The sequence below is a fragment of the Agelaius tricolor genome, unplaced genomic scaffold (assembly GCF_023055355.1).
Source record: "Agelaius tricolor isolate 1412-34295 unplaced genomic scaffold, bAgeTri1.0.p SCAF_17, whole genome shotgun sequence".
In the NCBI taxonomy this organism is placed as follows: domain Eukaryota; kingdom Metazoa; phylum Chordata; class Aves; order Passeriformes; family Icteridae; genus Agelaius; species Agelaius tricolor.
The window spans coordinates 9,085,468-9,104,789 of NW_027269277.1; the positions used below are offsets into that span (position 1 = coordinate 9,085,468).

The 19,322-nt window shown below is 46.3% G+C and overlaps 2 protein-coding genes across 11 annotated transcripts; one reads left to right on the top strand and one right to left on the bottom strand.

The window, feature by feature from the left end:
- Positions 1-1,115: 1,115 nt before the first annotated feature.
- On the bottom strand, positions 1,116-19,251 carry NKAP (NFKB activating protein). 4 transcript variants are annotated; one of them, XM_071442380.1, is made up of 11 exons: positions 18,998-19,251; positions 18,554-18,634; positions 18,127-18,200; positions 17,791-17,910; positions 17,167-17,212; positions 16,670-16,785; positions 16,445-16,520; positions 15,837-15,986; positions 9,559-14,536; positions 3,631-4,637; positions 1,116-1,404 (listed from the first exon to the last, which is right to left on the bottom strand). In XM_071442380.1, the coding sequence occupies exons 1-9, from the start codon at positions 19,249-19,251 to the stop codon at positions 14,362-14,364; spliced, it is 1,092 nt and encodes a 363-aa protein (XP_071298481.1). In that variant the 3' UTR covers positions 1,116-1,404; positions 3,631-4,637; positions 9,559-14,361. The 4 variants fall into 4 exon arrangements, with proteins under 4 accessions (XP_071298481.1, XP_071298482.1, XP_071298480.1 ...); XM_071442381.1 differs by lacking the exon at positions 3,631-4,637; XM_071442379.1 differs by having other exon boundaries at positions 1,116-4,637.
- On the top strand, positions 10,531-13,301 carry AKAP14 (A-kinase anchoring protein 14). 7 transcript variants are annotated; one of them, XM_071442391.1, is made up of 6 exons: positions 10,531-10,746; positions 10,876-10,996; positions 11,062-11,153; positions 11,310-11,489; positions 12,427-12,520; positions 12,853-13,301. In XM_071442391.1, the coding sequence occupies exons 1-5, from the start codon at positions 10,531-10,533 to the stop codon at positions 12,511-12,513; spliced, it is 696 nt and encodes a 231-aa protein (XP_071298492.1). In that variant the 3' UTR covers positions 12,514-12,520; positions 12,853-13,301. The 7 variants fall into 7 exon arrangements, with proteins under 7 accessions (XP_071298492.1, XP_071298488.1, XP_071298490.1 ...); XM_071442387.1 differs by having other exon boundaries at positions 12,468-12,520; XM_071442389.1 differs by having other exon boundaries at positions 11,101-11,153; positions 12,468-12,520.
- Positions 19,252-19,322: the final 71 nt, after the last annotated feature.

Sequence of the window (19,322 nt, forward strand, 5' to 3'; positions counted from 1 at the left end):
GGAGAGAAAATACATTGAAAGGCTCATGAGTTGAGACAAGGAGAGGGAGAGACCATTCATCAGTTACTGTCACAGGCAAATGAGACTCGACTTAGAGAAATTAATTTAATGTATTGTCAGATAACAGCAGAGTAATGAGAAGTTAAATCATAAAACACTTTCCCCCCACTCCTCCCTTCTTCCTGAGTTCAGCTTCACTCATGATATTTTCTCCCTCCTCCCTGCTGAGCTGCACAGGGTGATGGGGACTGGGGGTTGTGGTCAATGTCATCCCATGTTTTTGTTGCTCATTCCTCCTCTGGGGAGAACTCCTCACACTCTTCCCCTGTTCCAGCATGGGGTCCCTCCTATGGGAGACTCCTTCACTAACTTCTCTATTGTGTGTACTTCCCCGAGGCTGCGGTTCTTCATGAATTGCTCCAGCATGGGTCCCACACATTCCCATAAGGTGCAGTCCTTCAGGAACCAGCTGCTGCAGCAGGGTCACATTTCCTGCCAGCAAACCTGTTCCAGTGGGCTCTCTCCACAGACACAAGGGTCCTGCCAGAGCCTGCTCCAGCATGGGCTTCCACAGGGTCACAGCCTGGGTACATCCCTCTGCTCCAGCATGGGCTTCCACGGGGTCACAGCCTGGGTACATCCCTCTGCTCCAGCATGGGCTTCCACGGGGTCACAGCCTGGGTACATCCCTCTGCTCCAGCATGGGCTTCCACGGGGTCACAGCCTGGGTACATCCCTCTGCTCCAGCGTGGGTCGTTCCTGGGATGCAGGTGGATCTCTGCTCCCTCATGGACCTGCCAGGACACAGCTCACCGTGGTCTGGCAACACAGGCTGCAGGGCAATCTCTGCTCCTACCCCCTGCCCCACGGCCTCTTGTCATGCTGAAAGAGGAACAGCTGGGAATAGGGTGATCTGCTGTGGTCTGCTAAAACATTTCTGGTTTCTCCCGCACAGTCCCAGTGATCCTTTCCCTCTGAGGGGCTGTGTGCTGCCAGCGCTGCTGTTCGGAGCCTACAGCGCCTCAGCGCACCGGGCTGGACAGAGCCTCCGGCAGGGCACAGACTGGGGGCTGCTTTAGCTCCCAAATGTTATAAAATTGACTCAAAACGAGTAATTTCCAATCAAAGAATTTATTAATTATTGAAACAGTTATACTACGTAAGCAAAAGGCTCAGCGCTGGGCGACAGGGGAGTTTCCGCTCCACCAGCTGCCGCGCCAACTAGTTTCTGATTCAGTCCTTTTATCTTCTCTCTCCTTCAGGAGTCCACGTCATCTCGGAGTACTCTGCGCCTGCGCTGGTTTTTGCTAGGGGGGTCATCCTTCTGCCTCCTGGTGGTCGGTGATGAAGGCTGCGGAGTCTTCCTCAGCTGTGTCTTCTTCACCCTATGTCTTTATTTGGTGACTTCTCCGTGGAAAATTACCAAGATCTTATGATTAACGCAATATGTTCCCTATTAAGCTTAAGCAAGCAAATATCCTGCCTTGCAAACTGTTTTGCAAATCTTTTGCAAATCTGCCCCTGCCCCTTCCCCAGCTTTTCCCTGGTCGTTATTTCTGTGAGTTATCTGCTTGTACCATTTGCTGGGTGGGACCATGTGTGGGCTCCTGCAACCCCTTCCCTGGTATCCTTGTGGCTCATATCTCATGAAGTAGTACAGAAATAGTCAGCAGACAACTCTTGTAACACACTGGTCTCTTTCTCGTGACGAACAAAATGTAGTCTCTCATCTCAATCCCCCCTTTGTTTTGATACTCAATTTTGTTTGTCAAAACGCTCTAATTCTCTTTTGCTGAGCTCTAGGGATTCTTCTGGATCATCCATCTCCTTCAAGGTTTCGTATTTTGCTCGTATGAGCATAAGGTGAGCAGCTTCTAATCTGCCTTTTACAATGCTAATCAATTTATTAAAAATACAAGGGCCAAATGTGAGTCCCAATAGTAAGAGAAGTAGTGGACCCGCTATCGTTGATAATAAAGTTGTTAGCCAAGGAGAATAGTTAAACCAAGATTCATACCAGCTTTGGTGTTCTTCCCTTTCTCTTTGTCTTCTTTCTAGCCCCTCCCTTAGTTTTGCCATTGAGTCCTGTATAATTCCGCTCTTGTTTACATATGTGCAGCATTCTTCTCTTAAAGCAGCACATAGTCCTCCTTGTTGCAGGAATAATAGATTTAACCCCCTTCGATTTTGTAAGGCTACCTCTGCTAGGGAATCTAATGATTCTGTGAGGTCTTTGATGGAGGTTTCGATCCTCCTGAGGTCTTCATCTACAGAGGCTCTTAGTTCTTGGAATCCTCGGTGTTGCTGTATGAGTGAGGCTATTCCTGTTTTTGTCCCGGCTGCACCTATTCCTAGTAACATTGCTACAGTGAAGGTTGTGAATATTTCTCGTTTCACTATGTGGGGTCCTATATTTTGATATTGTTCATAAACGTACTCTACGGGGTGGTAAAGGACTCTGGGTACTATCAATACTTGAATACAAAAGTCACTGGATTCATTAAATCGGTCTATATTTATACATGGGGTGACTCCGAGAGTGTTACAGACCCATTTAGTATTTGCTGCTGGCAGTATCCAGCTGGCAGGTTTCTTAGGGTCACTCAAATTCTCCATAACCTGACATAGATGTCGTTTTTCCACCGGTACTCGTCCTATACATCTTCCTCTCCCCGTTACCCTTGCCAAGGTTATTCCTCTTGATTCTTCTCCTTCTTTTTTCCATAGGCACCTAGCTGGGTTGGTCCCATTTACTCGTCTGCTTTTTGCTGTTACCCCTATGGCTTCATAGAACGGGGGGTTTATGGTGTAACACAGCCAACATTCCTCAGTTAGATTTGGATGAGTCTCATTCAGGACTTGGAAAGTGGCCTGTAATATTTTCCACAAGTCTCCTTCTCCTGGGTTTTCAGGTCTTCGGGTCGAATTAGTAAAGTTTTGCTTATACATTTCTGGAAAACTAGTGGTTGGGGCTATTTCTGATTCATTTCCATTATTTTCTTCTAGCATTAGTTCTCCAGCTATCACATGGTTTGGTCCAATTGGTTCGGGGTCGTGTGGCACGGTTGTCTTTTGGATCATAAAGTGCCCCCCTCTGTCTGTCCCTGGTTCCCATAATCGGGCTCCCCACATTTTCCCTAATAACCAGACTTGGTCATGTGGATTTGTCACATTAATGTAAATCATATTGCATGTTCCATCTAACCCTCCTTGTTTCAGGGTATATGTGGAAGTGGGCTGTGCACACCCGTATGGACCCCATCCAGTTCTGATAAACCCGTCCTCGTTCCCCCCAAAGGAGCTTACTGATACACAGTCCCAATAAGCACAGTAAAAGTGTCCTGGATAGTTACAATACCCTTTTCCCGGGTTTGAGCTTGGACAAAAATAATATCCAAACTGATTTAAACATGGATTTACAGGTATTAAATCACACAAAGTACATAAAAAGCTGGGTGCGCCAGACGTGATTTTGGTCTGGATAACATACTGGTCTTCCCATCTAATCAGTGACCATTTGAAGGGTTGATGTGAATACCCTTCTGCCCCTGAACTTGTTACGATGCACCAGAAAAGAATTAAGGCTTGTAATTTGGGGCTGTCATTGTCGGAGCTCAGGTTGAATTTTACCTTTGGTTTCCCCAGTGGTGGGTTACCAATCTTGGGGCAGGGCGGCCAACATTTCCTGGACATCCCATATGGGGGTCGGGGCTTCCGACGGACTCCACTGGTTATTACCTCTCTGCCTCGCCCGACGACTCGGTTGCTGCGAGCCTCGGGGTTTACCATCTTCTCGGCAGCAGGGGTATTCGTCAGGAGCCGGATAAACGTCCCGTTTCCACTTTTTAGCACTGGCGGCCCAGTTATTAGCTTTTATTAATGGGAGGTCACGCCGCAAATTGGGGGCTTTCTTCTGACACACCACTTCCAGGATGTCCAGGAGAAAGGGGATCGGTTCGTTAGGGTGGTAGCAGAACCGATCAGGATTTACCCTTTGGAAAAGGTTTCCCACCACTCGTCAGATCCAAGCTTTACCTGCCCCGTAGCAACTCTGCTACTAAGAATGATAGAGGTTAGTCTCCTCTCTTTCTCATAGCACGGCGTGCAAATTCCCCTAGGTGTTCTACCAGTCCGACAATGAGACCACCAAGGTTCGTGACACAATTTACAGGAAAAGCATACAAGGGGGTGACAGTCACAATCTAACCAGTTACACTTCAACTTAATATTTTTGTTCTGTGCTTTTTCTCTCTCTCACGCGTGCCCTTTATGTTCTAATCTCGGAGACTTAAAGTAGGGCTTTCCCAACTCGTCCTCTAAGAGTTTGCAGTATCCAAGAGCCTCCCGATTCCCTATTAGGTGGGTTTGGAGATAATGGTTATCTCCAACCCAGATTTTTATCCAAGTCATTTATTAGTTCGTTTCAGCTTTAATTTGGTTTCTCCCGGGAGACTGCAAACCTCTCAGCTGTGAGGGGGTTTTACCGGTCCTTTTATGCGACTAGCATGAGTCCATCCTTTTTCAGCGGTTCGTATGGCTGCTTCTGTGGTGAGGAGTACTTGGAACGGTCCTTCCCACCTTGGAGTCAAGGGGTTTTCTTTCCAGCTCTTCACGAGCACTCAATCTCTTGGCTGTACCTGGTGTAAGATAAAATCTAAAGGAGGCTGTTGTGCTAACATACTTTTTTCCCATAATGCCTTTCTGTATTTTGTCAATTCTACCAAATATTTTTGCGTACACGTGTCATTAATGACAGGATGTTCGTTAGGATTTTCTAGGTTATACAGCATCCCATACATCATTTCAAAGGGTGATACCCCTAAATCAGCTCTAGGTCTTGTTCTTATATTTAGCAACGCTAGAGGAATACATTTAACCCAGGTCAAATTGGTTTCTGCTACCAGTTTGGTCAATTGCTTTTTTATTTCTCCATTCATTCGTTCAACTCGTCCAGAGCTCTGGGGATGCCAGGGGGCATGTTGTTCCTACCGTATGCCCAGAGCTGTTGCTAAGTTTTGGGTAACTTGGGAAATAAAATGCGGTCCTCTATCTGAGTCAATGACTTCTGGGACCCCGTATCTCGGGATTATCTCTTCTATCAATATTTTCATAACTACTTTGGCTGTTTCTCTTACGGTTGGGAAGGCTTCCACAAAATGTGTTAGGTGGTCCACCAAGACCAATAAATATTTGGTTCTCCCTACTTTGGGGAGCTCGGTGAAATCTATCTGAATGTGGGAGAAAGGCCTTTTCGCTAGCGGTCGGCCTCCTTCCGGTAATTTTCTCAAATTTTTTCTATTTACTTGTAAGCAAATTAGGCATCCTCTGGTTACTTGTTTGGCAATGTCCCAGATTTCCACACTCACATACTTTGCAGCAAAATAATCTACCAGTCCCTGTGATCCCCAATGTGTTTTTTGATGTATCTTAGTCAGTAATCTATGTGCCAGTGCTCTAGGTATTATTTCTCTGCCATCTGGTAATTTCCATGCTCCTTGTGCATCCCTTTTTGCTCCTAGTTTTTGTATTTTATTCTCTTCCTCTATTAAACTTGATGTCGGGGTCAGGTTCTGGCGTTTGGGAGTGTTCTATGTTTTCCTGCAAAGTGAGGAGTCTCAGGGCAGCCCGTTTAGCCTCCTGGTCAGCTGCATTATTTCTCCTACTTCTCAAATCCAGTCCTTTTTGGTGACCTTTCAAGTGAACTATAGCTATTTTTCGGGGTTTTCGTAGGGCACTGAGCACATGTAATATTAATTTACGGTGAACTAAATCTTTCCCTTGTGAATTTATTAGTCCTCTTTCCTCCCATATCTTGCCAAATGTATGGACTACCCCATAGCTATATTTCGAGTCCGTAAATATAGTCCCGTCTTTTCTTGTTAACCATTTCAGGGCTCGTAGTACAGCATATAGTTCACATGCTTGGGCGGACCAGGATCCACTAAGGGGTCCCGATTCTATCACTTCCAGGTTGGGTCCCCTTATGATAACATATCCTGATTTTCTCCTTCTCTCAACTACTCTGGAGGATCCATCCACAAACAGTCTTTCTCCTTTTTCCAATTCTTCTTCTTCCAAATCTGGTCTGATTTTTGTTTGTTCTTCTATAGTCACTATACAATCATGTGTTAGTGCTTCTTCTGGTCCTCCATATAAGAAGGAAGCTGGATTTTGGATATTAGTAGTTTCTAGAGTTAAATTTGGAGCCTCAATTAATATTCTTTCATATTTTAAAAGCCTTGCATCTGAGATCCATTTTTCAGCCTTTTGCTGTAAGACTCCCCGTATGTTATGGGGCGACAGCACTTTCAGGCTGCTATTAAATGTAATTTTCCAGGCTTCTTCTACCAAAAGAGCACATCCTACAATTGCTTGTAAGCACGCAGGCCATCCTCTGCTTACTGGGTCCAAGATCTTTGATAGATAAGCCACCGGTTTCCTTTTCTCTGCCCATTCTTGAGTAAGGACCCCATACGCGACCCCCTTGTCTATGTTTATGAACAAAAAGAAGGGTCTATTAGTATTAGGTAAACTTAATACCGGGGCATGGATTAGGCTCTCTTTAAGTTCTTGCAGCCTTTCGGTGTCTTCCTGATTCCATTTTAGGAGTCCCTCTTGAGTAAGTTTCTGATACAAGAAAGTCGCCTTACTACTGTAGTTTTCAATCCATTGTCGACAATAACCAGTTAGTCCAAGTATTTGCCTGATTTGTCTCTTATTTCTTGGAATTGGTAATGCTAAAATCGCCTGTATTCGTTCGGGGTCTATTCTCTTCTCTCCTTTCTTTAGATAATGACCTAGGTATTTTACTTCTTCTTCGACAAATTGTAGTTTTGCCTTGGCGACTTTCAATCTCTTTAATCCTAAAAAGTTCAATAACTTAATACTTTCTTTCCGTACATTCTCTTCTTGCTGCCCCGCCAGGAGTAGATCATCTACGTATTGGATTAGTGTAACCCCTGGCCCCACTTGGTAATCCTGTAAAATTTGCTCTAAAGCCTGCCCGAAGAGATTAGGGGACTCAGTGAATCCTTGAGGGAGTACCGTCCATCTTAATTGTTGTCTCCTCCCCGTATCGGGGTCTTCCCATTCAAATGCAAAATAATCCCGGCTTTCTTTAGCCAAAGGGCATGCCCAAAAGGCATCTTTGAGATCTATAACACTGTACCATAAATTCTCAGGCCCCAGTTTAGTCAAGAGGGTATAAGGATTTGCCACCACCGGGAACCGGGCTACAGTTCGCTTGTTTATTTCTCTTAAGTCATGCACCAATCGATAGGTGCCGTTTGGCTTTTTAACTGGTAGGATGGGAGTATTGAAGGGAGACATACAGGGTTCTAACAATCCATTATTCAACAACCTTTCTATTTCTGGTTTTAATCCTCGTCTCCCTTCTGGGGATAATGGGTATTGCTTAATTCGGACGGGGACATCCGGATTTTTGATAGTTACCAAAAATTGAGTGATTTTTAGCTGTCCCACGCTCTCAGGCGTGTACCAGACTTCGGGGTTAATTTGCTTTTCATCTTCTACCCTTAAAGGGCATAATTTAATTTTTAATTCCTTATTATCTACACCTATACTAATCCCTAATTCTATAATCATGTCTCGCCCGAGCAGATTATAATCTGACTCGGGTACCAATAATAAATTTCCCATCCCTATTTTGGATCCTGATTCTATAGTCACATTTTTTATGATTTGTACTTCAAAAGGTTCCCCTTTCGCCCCTATGACAGTGGCAGTTTCTTTAGAGATGGTACATCCTTTTGGTAGGTTCTGTACCGTGGATCTTTCTGCCCCCGTATCTACCAAGAATTCTATTTCTTGGTTGTGGGGACCCACTTTAAGTTTTATCAAGGGCTCTTTATGATTTTTCCGGGTCCCCACCAAATAGAGCCCCTGACCCCCCTAGTCCATTTGGAACTGCTTCTCATCTCTGATTCGGACTCTACATTCTTGCTTAAAATGCCCTTTTTTCCCACAATAAAAACACACCTTCACCCTTCTGACTCCCCTATACCTTTCTCTTTTTGTTCACTCGAACCTCCCTTTCGCCCTTCTCTTTGATACCTCCCCCCACCTGTTGCTGCGACCATCAACCTTACTTGTCTGCGGTCTCTTTCGTCGTCCCTACGGACATATACTTTCTGTGCCTCCCTAAGCAGTTCATCCAGCCCCCTGTCCTGCCAGTCCTCTAACTTCTGAATTTTCTTCTTTATGTCGTCCCACGATTTTAAAACAAAATGGACTTTCAGCATTGACTGTGAAGTTTGGCTATCGGGGTCCATTCCGGAGTACAATCGTAAGTTCCACCGTAATCTCTTGAGCCATTCCGCAGGCGACTCGTCCTTCTTTTGCCTATCGTTGAATGCCTGATCTATATTTTGCCCCCTCGGGACTGAGTCCCTAATCCCCTGAATAATTATGGTCTTTAAATCCTGCATATGTGTTCTATGTGCCGCATTTTGGTGGTCCCAATGGGGGTTCTGTAGGGGCCATTTAGTGTCCGCAGCCGGGCCTTGGACATGCTGCGTGTCCCAAATACGCATTCCTTCCCTTCTTATCATATTCCGTTCTTCAGTAGAGAACAGAATGCCCAAAATGGACTGCATTTCTTCCCAGGTATAGAAGTTTGGTCCTAAGAACTGGTCGACCCTCTCGGCTACCCCAAAAGGGTCCTCTAATAGATGTCCCATGTCCTTCTTAAAGTCTCATACATCTGCCAAACTCAAGGGGACAGTAATAAATCCTATACCCGCCTGTGGTCCACCCATGGGCATCTCCCGTAGAGGGAATAGCCCCGTCTCAACCCTACTGCGGCTCCTTGTAATCGGGCCTTGGTAACCGGTTTGGTTAACCTCCCCTTGGTTACCCTCCTCATCATTGTTCGGTGCAGGTGGTTGTGGAGATGGTGGGGCATTGGGTGCTGGCGGTGGGACATATGGGGGCGGTGCTATAATTAAGTCGCCCAAATGATTGTCCCTCTTCCCCTTTTTGTCCGGATCCCCTTTTCCTTCTCTTAATTGGAAAACATACACTTCAGGTCTTACTACCCATATTTTGGCATAATCACTCTCCTCTTGCGAGAAGGGCTCTTTAGAATTTACCCATAGGTTCAAGTCCTGTCGAACCCAGTCTTCAGATGATCCAAACACGGGCCAGAAAACATTTTTGGAAATCTCTTTCCCACCCCATACTTCCATGCAATAATGTATCAGTCTGGCCTTATCCTTAGTCTCGGTCCCCGGGTAATGTTTCCATTACTAAGCATGAATCCTAGGGGACTGTCCCTTGGAATGGGGGGGAGTCTGACTTGGGTTGGGGGCTTGCTTTTGCCCTGCCCCATTCCTCCGGAGTGCCTTCTTTCACTCTCAAATTCCTTTCACTTCCCCTTTTTCGTGGCCCGAGCCCTTCGCGGGTCTACGGGAACCGCACTACTCAAGGGTCCGCACTCACTTGGAGAGTCCGGCTGCCGGCCCTCCTCTCATTCACACTTGTCCACCGCCACACTCCGGGATCCCAACCCCGCCCGAACGGATTCCCTTTTATACTCACGCCTCCTGCGTCTTCGTCCGGACTCCGTGCACAGATTATTAAGGGGTTCACCGGTATAATTTGTCCCGTTTGCTTACTAGTATATATTTTAGGGTCGTCGGTGAGAGTGGCGGAGGTTCTCCCAGAGGGGCCACCCAGAAAGCACTGGATGAGACGCCCCCCACTCTGGGTAGATCTACCCGATCCAAACTCTCATCCGAGTCACAGCACCAAATTGTTATAAAATTGACTCAAAACGAGTAATTTCCAGTCAAAGAATTTATTAATTATTGAAACAGTTATACTACGTAAGCAAAAGGCTCAACGCTGGGCGACAGGGGAGTTTCCGCTCCACCAGCTGCCGCGCCAACTAGTTTCTGATTCAGTCCTTTTATCTTCTCTCTCCTTCAGGAGTCCACGTCATCTCGGAGTTCTCTGCGCCTGCGCTGGTTTTTGCTAGGGGGGTCATCCTTCTGCCTCCTGGTGGTCGGTGATGAAGGCTGCGGAGTCTTCCTCAGCTGCGTCTTCTTCACCCTATGTCTTTATTTGGTGACTTCTCCGTGGAAAATTACCAAGATCTTATGATTAACGCAATATGTGCCCTATTAAGCTTAAGCAAGCAAATATCCTGCCTTGCAAACTGTTTATCTGCCCCTGCCCCTTCCCCAGCTTTTCCCTGGTCGTTATTTCTGTGAGTTATCTGCTTGTACCATTTGCTGGGTGGGACCATGTGTGGGCTCCTGCAACCCCTTCCCTGGTATCCTTGTGGCTCATATCTCATGAAGTAGTACAGAAATAGTCAGCAGACAACTCTTGTAACACACTGGTCTCTTTCTCGTGACGAACAAAATGTAGTCTCTCATCTCACCAAATTGTCCCGAGTGGCAAAAATACGACAGGCAGAGAACCTGCCTGGATCCCAGAGCTGTTTTCCTGCTCACACCGCCCTCCCTCCCCGGGAGGCAGTGGCTGCCGGGCAGGCCCGGCCTCGCCATGGTGACCGCGCGCCGCCCGTGCCCGCGGGGCCGCGCACAGCGGCGGGGACAGCGCCGGGCCCGGGCCCAGCTCCCCGGGCTCCCACACCCACCCCGGCACCGCAGCGCCCCGGGGCCCGGCCCCCGCCGCGCCTGGGGACCCCCGGCCTGGCCGGGCAGCGGGGGAGAAGCAGCCGCCGGCCCGGGAGCGCCAAGCGGGGTGAGCAGGGCCGGGGTACGAACAGGGGCCGTGAGGGGCTGCCCGCGGTTGAGGGACTGCCCGCTGCTGCCCGTGTTCCTCAGACGGGGCCTGCAGCTCTCAGACCACTGCTCGCTCGATGTTTGTGCGTTTATCTCTCTAAAGGTGAAACCAATGGAGGAGGAAAAGGGAGAAGCTGGCAGTGAGGAAAAAGATCACATCCCCCCGGAAGATGAGAGCAGCAGTACAGAGGAATGTCTCCCAGAGGACGAGGAAAAAGAGAAAGGTATTGTGTTTGCTCTACTAGAACGTGCTTTTCAGGAGGATTTGTTAGCATTTTATCTGTTTCAGAAAGCAAGCATGTCATCAAAAATATCCCATGGACTACAGCTAAGAACTTCACAGTGGAGATAGGACAGCAGCAAATTGAAGAACTAATTTCTGTGAGTCACAATTCCATCCACTCAGGAAGGCCACACTTTCTCACTGTTAAGAAGTATGAAAAATAAAAACAGAGCACCTCTGTTCCTTTTTAGCACCACACTCAAGTCAGCTCTACTAGACATAGGGAGTCTTAGTGTGATGTGTTTGTTCAACAGACATGGGACATTCATGAAAGCTGGCTTCACCACTCAGAATTTCTCGAGGAAGAAGAACTGAAGGACAGCAAGAGGTACCATTACAGAGCTTGCTGGGGCCTCCCAACACGCAGAAAACCCATCCCACGAGCAACAGCGAGTGTCTACTTCGTTATAGTGATCTCCAAACTCAAACCTGACGTAAGTACTCAGCAATGGTGGGGATGGACTAATCCTTTAAGGGACAAGAGTACAGTGGCATTCCTGAGGCAGGGAAGTGCCAGGACAGTGGAGAGGCTGGCAAGGAGCCAGCAGCTCTTGTGAAGATGCTGACAAGGCCTGGACATTGCCAGAACAATGGCAGGAGATTTAGATGTAGCCTAATAGAAACATGGCATTGGTTGGCAAGGGGAGCAAGGCACAGAGCAGGAGGCTGGGTTAGTTCCCAAATCATTGACTGACAGAACTTGACAAACAGAATCTGGCAGGATCCTACATCTGCCTTTCTGCTCTTACCATCTTCTCTTTCCAAGCCACAATTGTTCTGGGCGGTTGTAAGAAGTGCTAAGGAGAGGTGAGTGAGTTACAGAATGAGGGCTCAGTAGAGGAGTGGCGCTTCACTCTTCAAGCTGTCTCAGAATCCTTTTCCTGATCAGCCTGAAGTTTGCACCTGTACAATGAACTCTTGCAACTCAAGAGAAAAAAATGCAATCAATTGCACTGAGGAGACTTCTTACCTCCAGGCTTAAGTCATACTGAACCTTAGTGTTTCTACTTAACAGCTATGGATCCCCAAATAATATTCTGTGGTTTAACCCCAGCTGGCAACTAAGCATCACAGAGCTGCTTGCTCACTCCTTCCCCACACCATAGGATGGGGGAGAGAATTGAAAGTGTAAAAAAAGTGTAATAATATTAAAAAATAAATAGAATAATAGTAACAAATTGAGGAAAATAAAAACAGAGAAAAAAGCACTATGAAAGACAAGTGGTGCCAATGAAAACAATTACTCACCACTCGCCAACCAATGTCCAGCCAGTCCCTGAGCAGCATCTTCCCTTCTGCCCCAACCAAATATCCAGATTATTTTTAAAGTAAACAGTAGCTCTCACTTAATTACAATGTCTGCATTTTGAGGGGCTGTACCTGGCCTCTGCCCTGTCTCTGCTGTATTGCAGACTGCACCTGTGGAGGTGTTCTACAGACTGGAGTCCAGCAGGCTGATTCGGAGGTAAGTGTTATTACTCTTCTGATTTAGCAAGCTTTCCCATTCCAAAACCAAACAGGGGGCTTGATGTAAATAAGTTTGCAATAACAGCAGAGGAGTGGAAGCTGTCAAAATCTTGCTCCATGAAGACCTTGCTTATCACTAGCCTCACCCCCAGAGGCATGAATAGCTACCCCGTGGGCATCTGCACTCTCAGAAATTTGTCCTGCTTTACATGGGTCTAGGTGGGGGGCAGCAGATAGCCTTACATGGTGGATAAAGGCCAGCTCTCACCTGGCCAAATCTGGATTCAGTACTATGCTTACAATCTCCCTTCTTTTTATTCCATTCTCCAGGCCAGAACAGTGTGAGTTTAGAGAAAAGTGGCTTCAGGACATAATTGAAAATAAAACAGTGTGTGCAGAAAGACTTGCTTCCCGATGAGCAGCTCCAATTCACCATTACCAGTCCTCTGTTGTGGAGAACCAAATAAATATGATGGGAAAAAAAAAAAAGCTCTTCCTTAGCAGCATTTCTACTTTGTGGATAGATAAGAAGCATTGAACCTGTGCAAAATGAGCTATGCCCTGCCATGGCAGCTGGCTGTGTGTGACAGTCCCTGGTGGGGACAGCAGGATGGAACCAGGTTCCACAGTGTGAACGGGAAGAGGTACCTGGGCAGGATTTGCTGTTTGTGAATGCCAGGTCTGTGGAACTCCAGGGAAAACATTATAGGACTTTTATTTTCTTGATACAAATATGCAAGACATCTCTGTTGCTAGACTTAGAGGAAAAAAAAAATAAATTAGGAGAACAAAAAAAGAAACAACCCATCTCTAAAACCCATTTTGTTTTAAGAAACATTTGAGAAAAAGAAGTTTCAGGAGATATGTTTGGAAATAGGGAGTTGAATCAACGATAACCATCACATAAGCACTGCCTGAGCAAAGCCTCCAAGCACAGTTTAAAGCAAGCCATGTAATACTGCTGAAACAGACCAAAGTAAAATACTACAGGAGTTAAAACAAGGGTTTAATCTAGAACACTTCCATAAACAAAAACATTTCAAATAAATTGAAAGATACATCCTTGTTACCACCTGTGTACATCCAGGGGTTCCAATCACTGCACCCCACTGCACTGATGCCTATGTATAACATAGGAGAAAAAGAAGCAAGCAACTCAGTTCTTCACCATGTGTTTCAGTGATTGAATATCAGACCCTCCTACTACTGTTACTTTACACCTCAGTTGCCATCTGCTTCCTCTAAAGTAACTGAAGCCCATCTGTATTAAATTACAAACTAATTTACAAAATATGTACATGTCTGGTTTGAATCACAAACCAAACTAAACTGTTTTGAGGAAAAACCTAAATTTAAAAGACTTGTGAAAAAATAGTGGACTGTTCTGGATCTTAAAACAGGAACTCAGGAGTTCCTTCATTTTTGCTACTGGTGCTAGTAGCTTGTTAAAGGTCTTTCCCAAGCTAAATGATCCTATGATTAATAAAAATACATGGAATAAAAAAATCACACTTATAGACATTAGGTAACAAAACCTTCCCATGGGATCCTTTGGCTTGTCAGATTCAAAGCGCGTGCAGAACATTGACACCTCTGATCTTCCCCGCCTGTTCCTGCCTTGTAGCCTTTCTCTTTACAGGGCTTCCTTGTAGATGGTAAACAAACCATCCAAGAAAATCTGATGAAAATAACTCTGTTTCCTTGACACAAGTAATCCACTCCTGAGGCTTGGCCCTGTTGGGTGAAAGTGCTGCAGCACCTGCAGCTTTCTTCAAATCACAGCTGGACTGCATTAGCTGCCACGCAGTGCAAGCTATGGTGTACAGCTCAAATGAAGGATTATTTTTCCTCTTTGCCTTTAGTCTTTCTGTAGACCATCTCTCGAAAGCTTGCAAGGATCTTATTCTCTCGTTTCCTCCTCTCCTCCTGGTTGAAGGATGCCAGAGCTCTCTTCTCATCTGCGCTGTAGATCTGGTTCTCTTTCCGCAGCCGCACAGCTTCCATGCGCCGGTGCCTGTGGGGGAACAGGGGTACATCAGCTGTGCCCTGGCACAGCTTCCAGCCATCAACAGCCCTGAATGTGTTCAGGGGCTTTAAATAAAGATACTGAAGTACCAAGGGCCTGAACAACAGGTCCTGAGCCAAAGTTGACCTCTAGATGAACCTCCCAACAAAATGTTATATTTGTATCCACTCACTAAGGTAATATCCATGATCATTAGTGAAACATGCAGTGTGATAAGAATATACTTGTCTTTCTGCATTTAGAAACCAGACAAAGGCATGAAATCAGGCATCTGGCCTTGTTTGAAGGTATATGATCAAAGCCAGCTTCCTTGGTTCCTCCTTGAGCCCTGGCCAGGTTGTGGGTGGAACCCAAGAGGAGGATGAAACCAGATGTTCCTGCACTAGAAGTTGTGTAAGCTTGTTTATTCTACAGTCTAAAAGCTGGGCCCTCTCACAGTAAAGATGGAGGCCTTGCCTACAGGTGGACACACCATGTAGGAATTCCCAGGAATGGTTCTCCAATCCTTTGCTGTGACTGGGGCTCACCAGCTCATGTGCAGACTGAATGATGGTAAAGTATTAGGGTAACTGGTGATGTATCTTTCTTAATCACTCTAGGCAATCTTTTGCAGTAATGATTAGGTGAATTACTTAGCTTATCCTTTGTAATTCTTTGCAGTTTTGCACTGTAGAAAATTCACTGTAGCAAATTATACTTAGTCCTTGAAGTTGGTATCTGAATCTTTTGTGCTGACCCTGCCAACTGGCAAAACAGCTAATCTAAACTAGATAATCCAAACTGCACACTAACCTTCCCAGGAAGGAGTGTGGCACTGCAAGGAACTGATTTCTGGGGATGTCTGTTCTCAGGCAGTCAGCCAGAAGCTTCCCCTACCCCCAGGGTGTCAGCTGCTGGCTCACTAAAATTTAAGTGAGGTTCCTGCTGGTCACAGAGAAAAAAGTGCAGCCAACCTCTCACACATTGATTTGTCTCCTGCTGAAGGGCCAGCGCATCCCTAGGGCTGTCCAAACAGAGCACTTTTGAGCCACCTGACACAAGCACCTCTTCATTTGAAATAATTAGAAGAGTATTGGTTATAAAGAACTTTTGCTCTTGAGGAGAAAGTGTCTTTGAAAAACTCACTATCCATCCCTAGAGCAATGGGGAGCTTAGTGTAGATTATTGCAAGTAGAGCACCTTCTCCTCCATGCTTGCAAGCAGAGCTTTGAAGCAGTCTTCTGTTCAGCCAGCAGAGAAAACAGCTCTTGAAAATTCCACTGAACCATTGCCATCATCAAAAACATACCTGCTGCCACTCATGACATAACCAGAGCTCTCAAACGAAGCGATCTCTTCACTGGTCAAGCCGATTTCGCCTCTGCGGGGAATGCGCTTCCCTGCTTTGACGTACTCTGCCATGGCTGCACCTTCCCCGGGCAGGAGGGCATGGCCATAGCTAAAAAACAAGAGTGGTGATGTCAGTAGCTTCAGATAGAGAGAGCTTGAGCTAAACATCCAAATTCCCTCTTCACTACTATATACAGCTGCATTTTTAAACACTTTCTTATTCATTCCCACATATTGACCTGTTTCTTCCTTATGGCAACACTAGCAACAGTATCTTACATTATCAGCTCATTCTGATGACACTACAAAGTCACAATACTGCCGACCTTTAGAGTAAAGGCACTTACAATTGATTTTTCTAGGAATCAAGGCTAAAAAGCATAAACCAGACTCTTCTACCCCAGTTCAGGCCAGGGGAAAGCCTAGCACCACTAGAACCAGCCTGTGAATTTCTGGCACAGCATTTCTCCCTCTGCATGCATTATTGTTGCAACAACCCTTTTGAACAGTAACTTTCACACTTGATTTACTTGACTTGATCAAGTACCATTAGAGCTGGCTACTCACTTCAAAGGCCTATCATCCTGAGATGCGTGAGTTTTGGGAGCCTCTGGTCCAATCAAACTATCAGCTTCAGTATTTTCTGCAACAATCAAATAATGAGGAAGATTAATCTTGTGTCCATTGTTCTTTGTTATCAGAAGGGTTGCACAGGTCAGCAACACCTAACAACAAATCCACAAAAAGGACATCAAGAAGTTTCCACCCAAGTTTAAAGTCAGGTGAACCTACTTGACCTCTCTATCCAGAGATCATCCCCTTGAAGCATTTCATCATCGGAATCTTCACTGCTTGAATCACTGGATTCCTTCCTGCTCTTCTTAGCTTTCTTTTTCTTATACTTTTTCCTGCGATAAAGCCAGACAGACATGCTATTTATCAAAATTTAAGATTAAAGAAGGTGCTTGGAATCATACTCAAATAATTAGTTTCTCAAGGCAACTTCCACCTATAGGAAGAATGGCTGTCTGCTGTTTCATACTTTACAGCAAAGCCGAGACAATATATATGTTCTGTTTTAACTTTCACAGAGTGTTAGAAAGTGGCTCTACAGGGAGTTGTTTGTGCTGCACAATTGTGTAGATTTAAATAAAATCCATCAAATTAATATTATTTGCCAGCTCTTGCAAATTACCCAAGGTCCTCAGGCTCCCTCAGGTCCTGTGAAGAAAACTGAGCCACCCTCCAGCCAACAACAGCCAAAATGACACAGCAACCATGACACTTACTTTTTGTTCTTCTTTTTCTTCTTCTTGCTTTTCTTTTTATCTTCATCTGAAAAAAGAAAGTGTATATATTATCAAAACGAAATTATTAGTTTTAACTAAGTGGCTTACTGCCCTGTGAATAACATGTCATGCCTTTTACAGCCCCACTGTTCATGGAGCTGTGGGCTCTTTGACTCTTTCAACCCTAACCCTAAGCCCTAGCCCTAACCCAAAGTCAATAATATAGGTTTTCCAGGTCAGAAATATGTAGATGTAGAATGCTGGGGCCTTGCTGGGATTGCCTTGGCATGCCTTTTCCAGTCCCAGTGCTCTTGGAGCCGAAGGCTCTTTTATTCTCTCAACACTAAGTCTAACCACTCCCCTAACCCTACTGCTAAGAATTACACTAACCACTACCCTAACCCTGAGCCTATTCCCAGCACTAACTGCCTCCACCAGAATGCCCCAGTACACCCCCTGATAGGACATTGTTATACTGGAAAAGCGTAAGTAGAAAGCTCCCTACAGTATTGGTTGTATGAGAACATATCAAACAGATGTCTGGCATGAGAGGCCCAGTGGATGCTAAATTCAGAAATCCCCTTTCCTGAGGTCAGACTGCAAGCTGAAACCCTCTTGTCTTACCACTGGAGTTCTGCTCAGACTCTGAGTCACTGTCGCTGTCCTCAGAATGTTTCCTGCGCCTTCTTTTGGACGCTTTACGTTTCTTCTTTTGTTTTTTCTTCTTCTTTTTCTTCTTTTCCTCTAGAATGTTTTCAAACATAACATTAGAGAACAAAGAGCATCTAGTTCCATATATATTCCCCAATCTTCCCCAAGCAATGCTCTCCTTTGAGCTGGAGCCCACCCCAGCCACTTCCACCCATCTAAGCCAGGGAACCTCCTGCAAGCAGCAGCAGCAGATTCTAAACCACAATAGCTTCCCATTTTCAAAAAAGCTGTGCAAGACAAACAAAATACCTTCTGAGCTGGAATCCGAAGAACTACTCTTAGATTTTGCCTCTTCATCTTCTACCGGTGTGTGCTCATCGGAACTGGATAAAAGAACGGTTTGCTACTTAAAATCTGTTTTGTTGTACTCAAGATCAAAGGTATACATATGGCCAAAGACATTTTGAGTCAACCTTTGCAAGGGAGTAAAATATTAAAGAGCTAATTTAGAACCACAACACAACAGTCACCTGATCTACGATAAATCACATACTGCATAATTGGTATGTTGGAATTATTTGGTTGAAAAAATACTAGTCTCATTATGTTGCTTCAGAAAGGAACGGATACAATAAGTATTGTGACACCATGACTAATGCAGGGATAAAGCATTTTTATAAACTGAACTGATACGTCATTAATATTATAAAAAACATGAAGAAACAATATGCCTTACTCTGGGTCAGGAACTTTTGGTGACAGTCCCCAGACTTCAGGTGCCCCCAGTTCTCCAATTCTCTCTCTCTCATTGAGTCTTCTGTAAAGGAAAACACCGTCACTGGCGCCTACTTTGTAATACCCAGCACACAAACATTTAAAGTCCTACACGTCAGTGTATCTAATCGCCTGAATCAGCGGCAGGAAGGATAAGAAACAACTCGCAGCAAGGAGCAAGCTCGCAGGGGCGGTCTGGCAGCAAAGCTCCGCGCACTGCGGAGGATCGGCGGTAGCAGCTGTTACCCCCTTCCAGCCGAGCTCCGTGCCGTCCCCCCGGGACGGAGAGCCCGTGAGGGGACCGAGAGTCCGTGACGGGGCCGTACGGAACCAGGCCCGGCCGCACCCGCGGCACCTGCCCCTCCCGGGAGCGGGGCCCGGCAGGGCAGGCCCGACCCGCGCTCACCTCTGCCGCAGGATCTCCTCCTTCTCCTTCTCGTAGTACTCGGGCCATTTGCCGTGGTGGTGGTGCCCGTGGTGCGTGGAGGAGCGCGGCGCGCCGGGGCTGCGGGAGCGGCTGCGGCTCCGCCGGTGGCTCAGGCGCCTCGGGCCATTGCGCTCGCGGGACCGGGAGCGCGACCGGGAGCGGGACCGGGAGCGGCGGCCGCGGCGCTCGGAGCTGGCGGCGGGCGGGGAGCGGGAGCGCGACGCGGGCGCCATGGCGGAAGCGGAGGCGCTTCCGGCGGCTTCCGGTGCCCTCCCGGCCGGGCGGGAGCGGGGCGGGAGCGGGG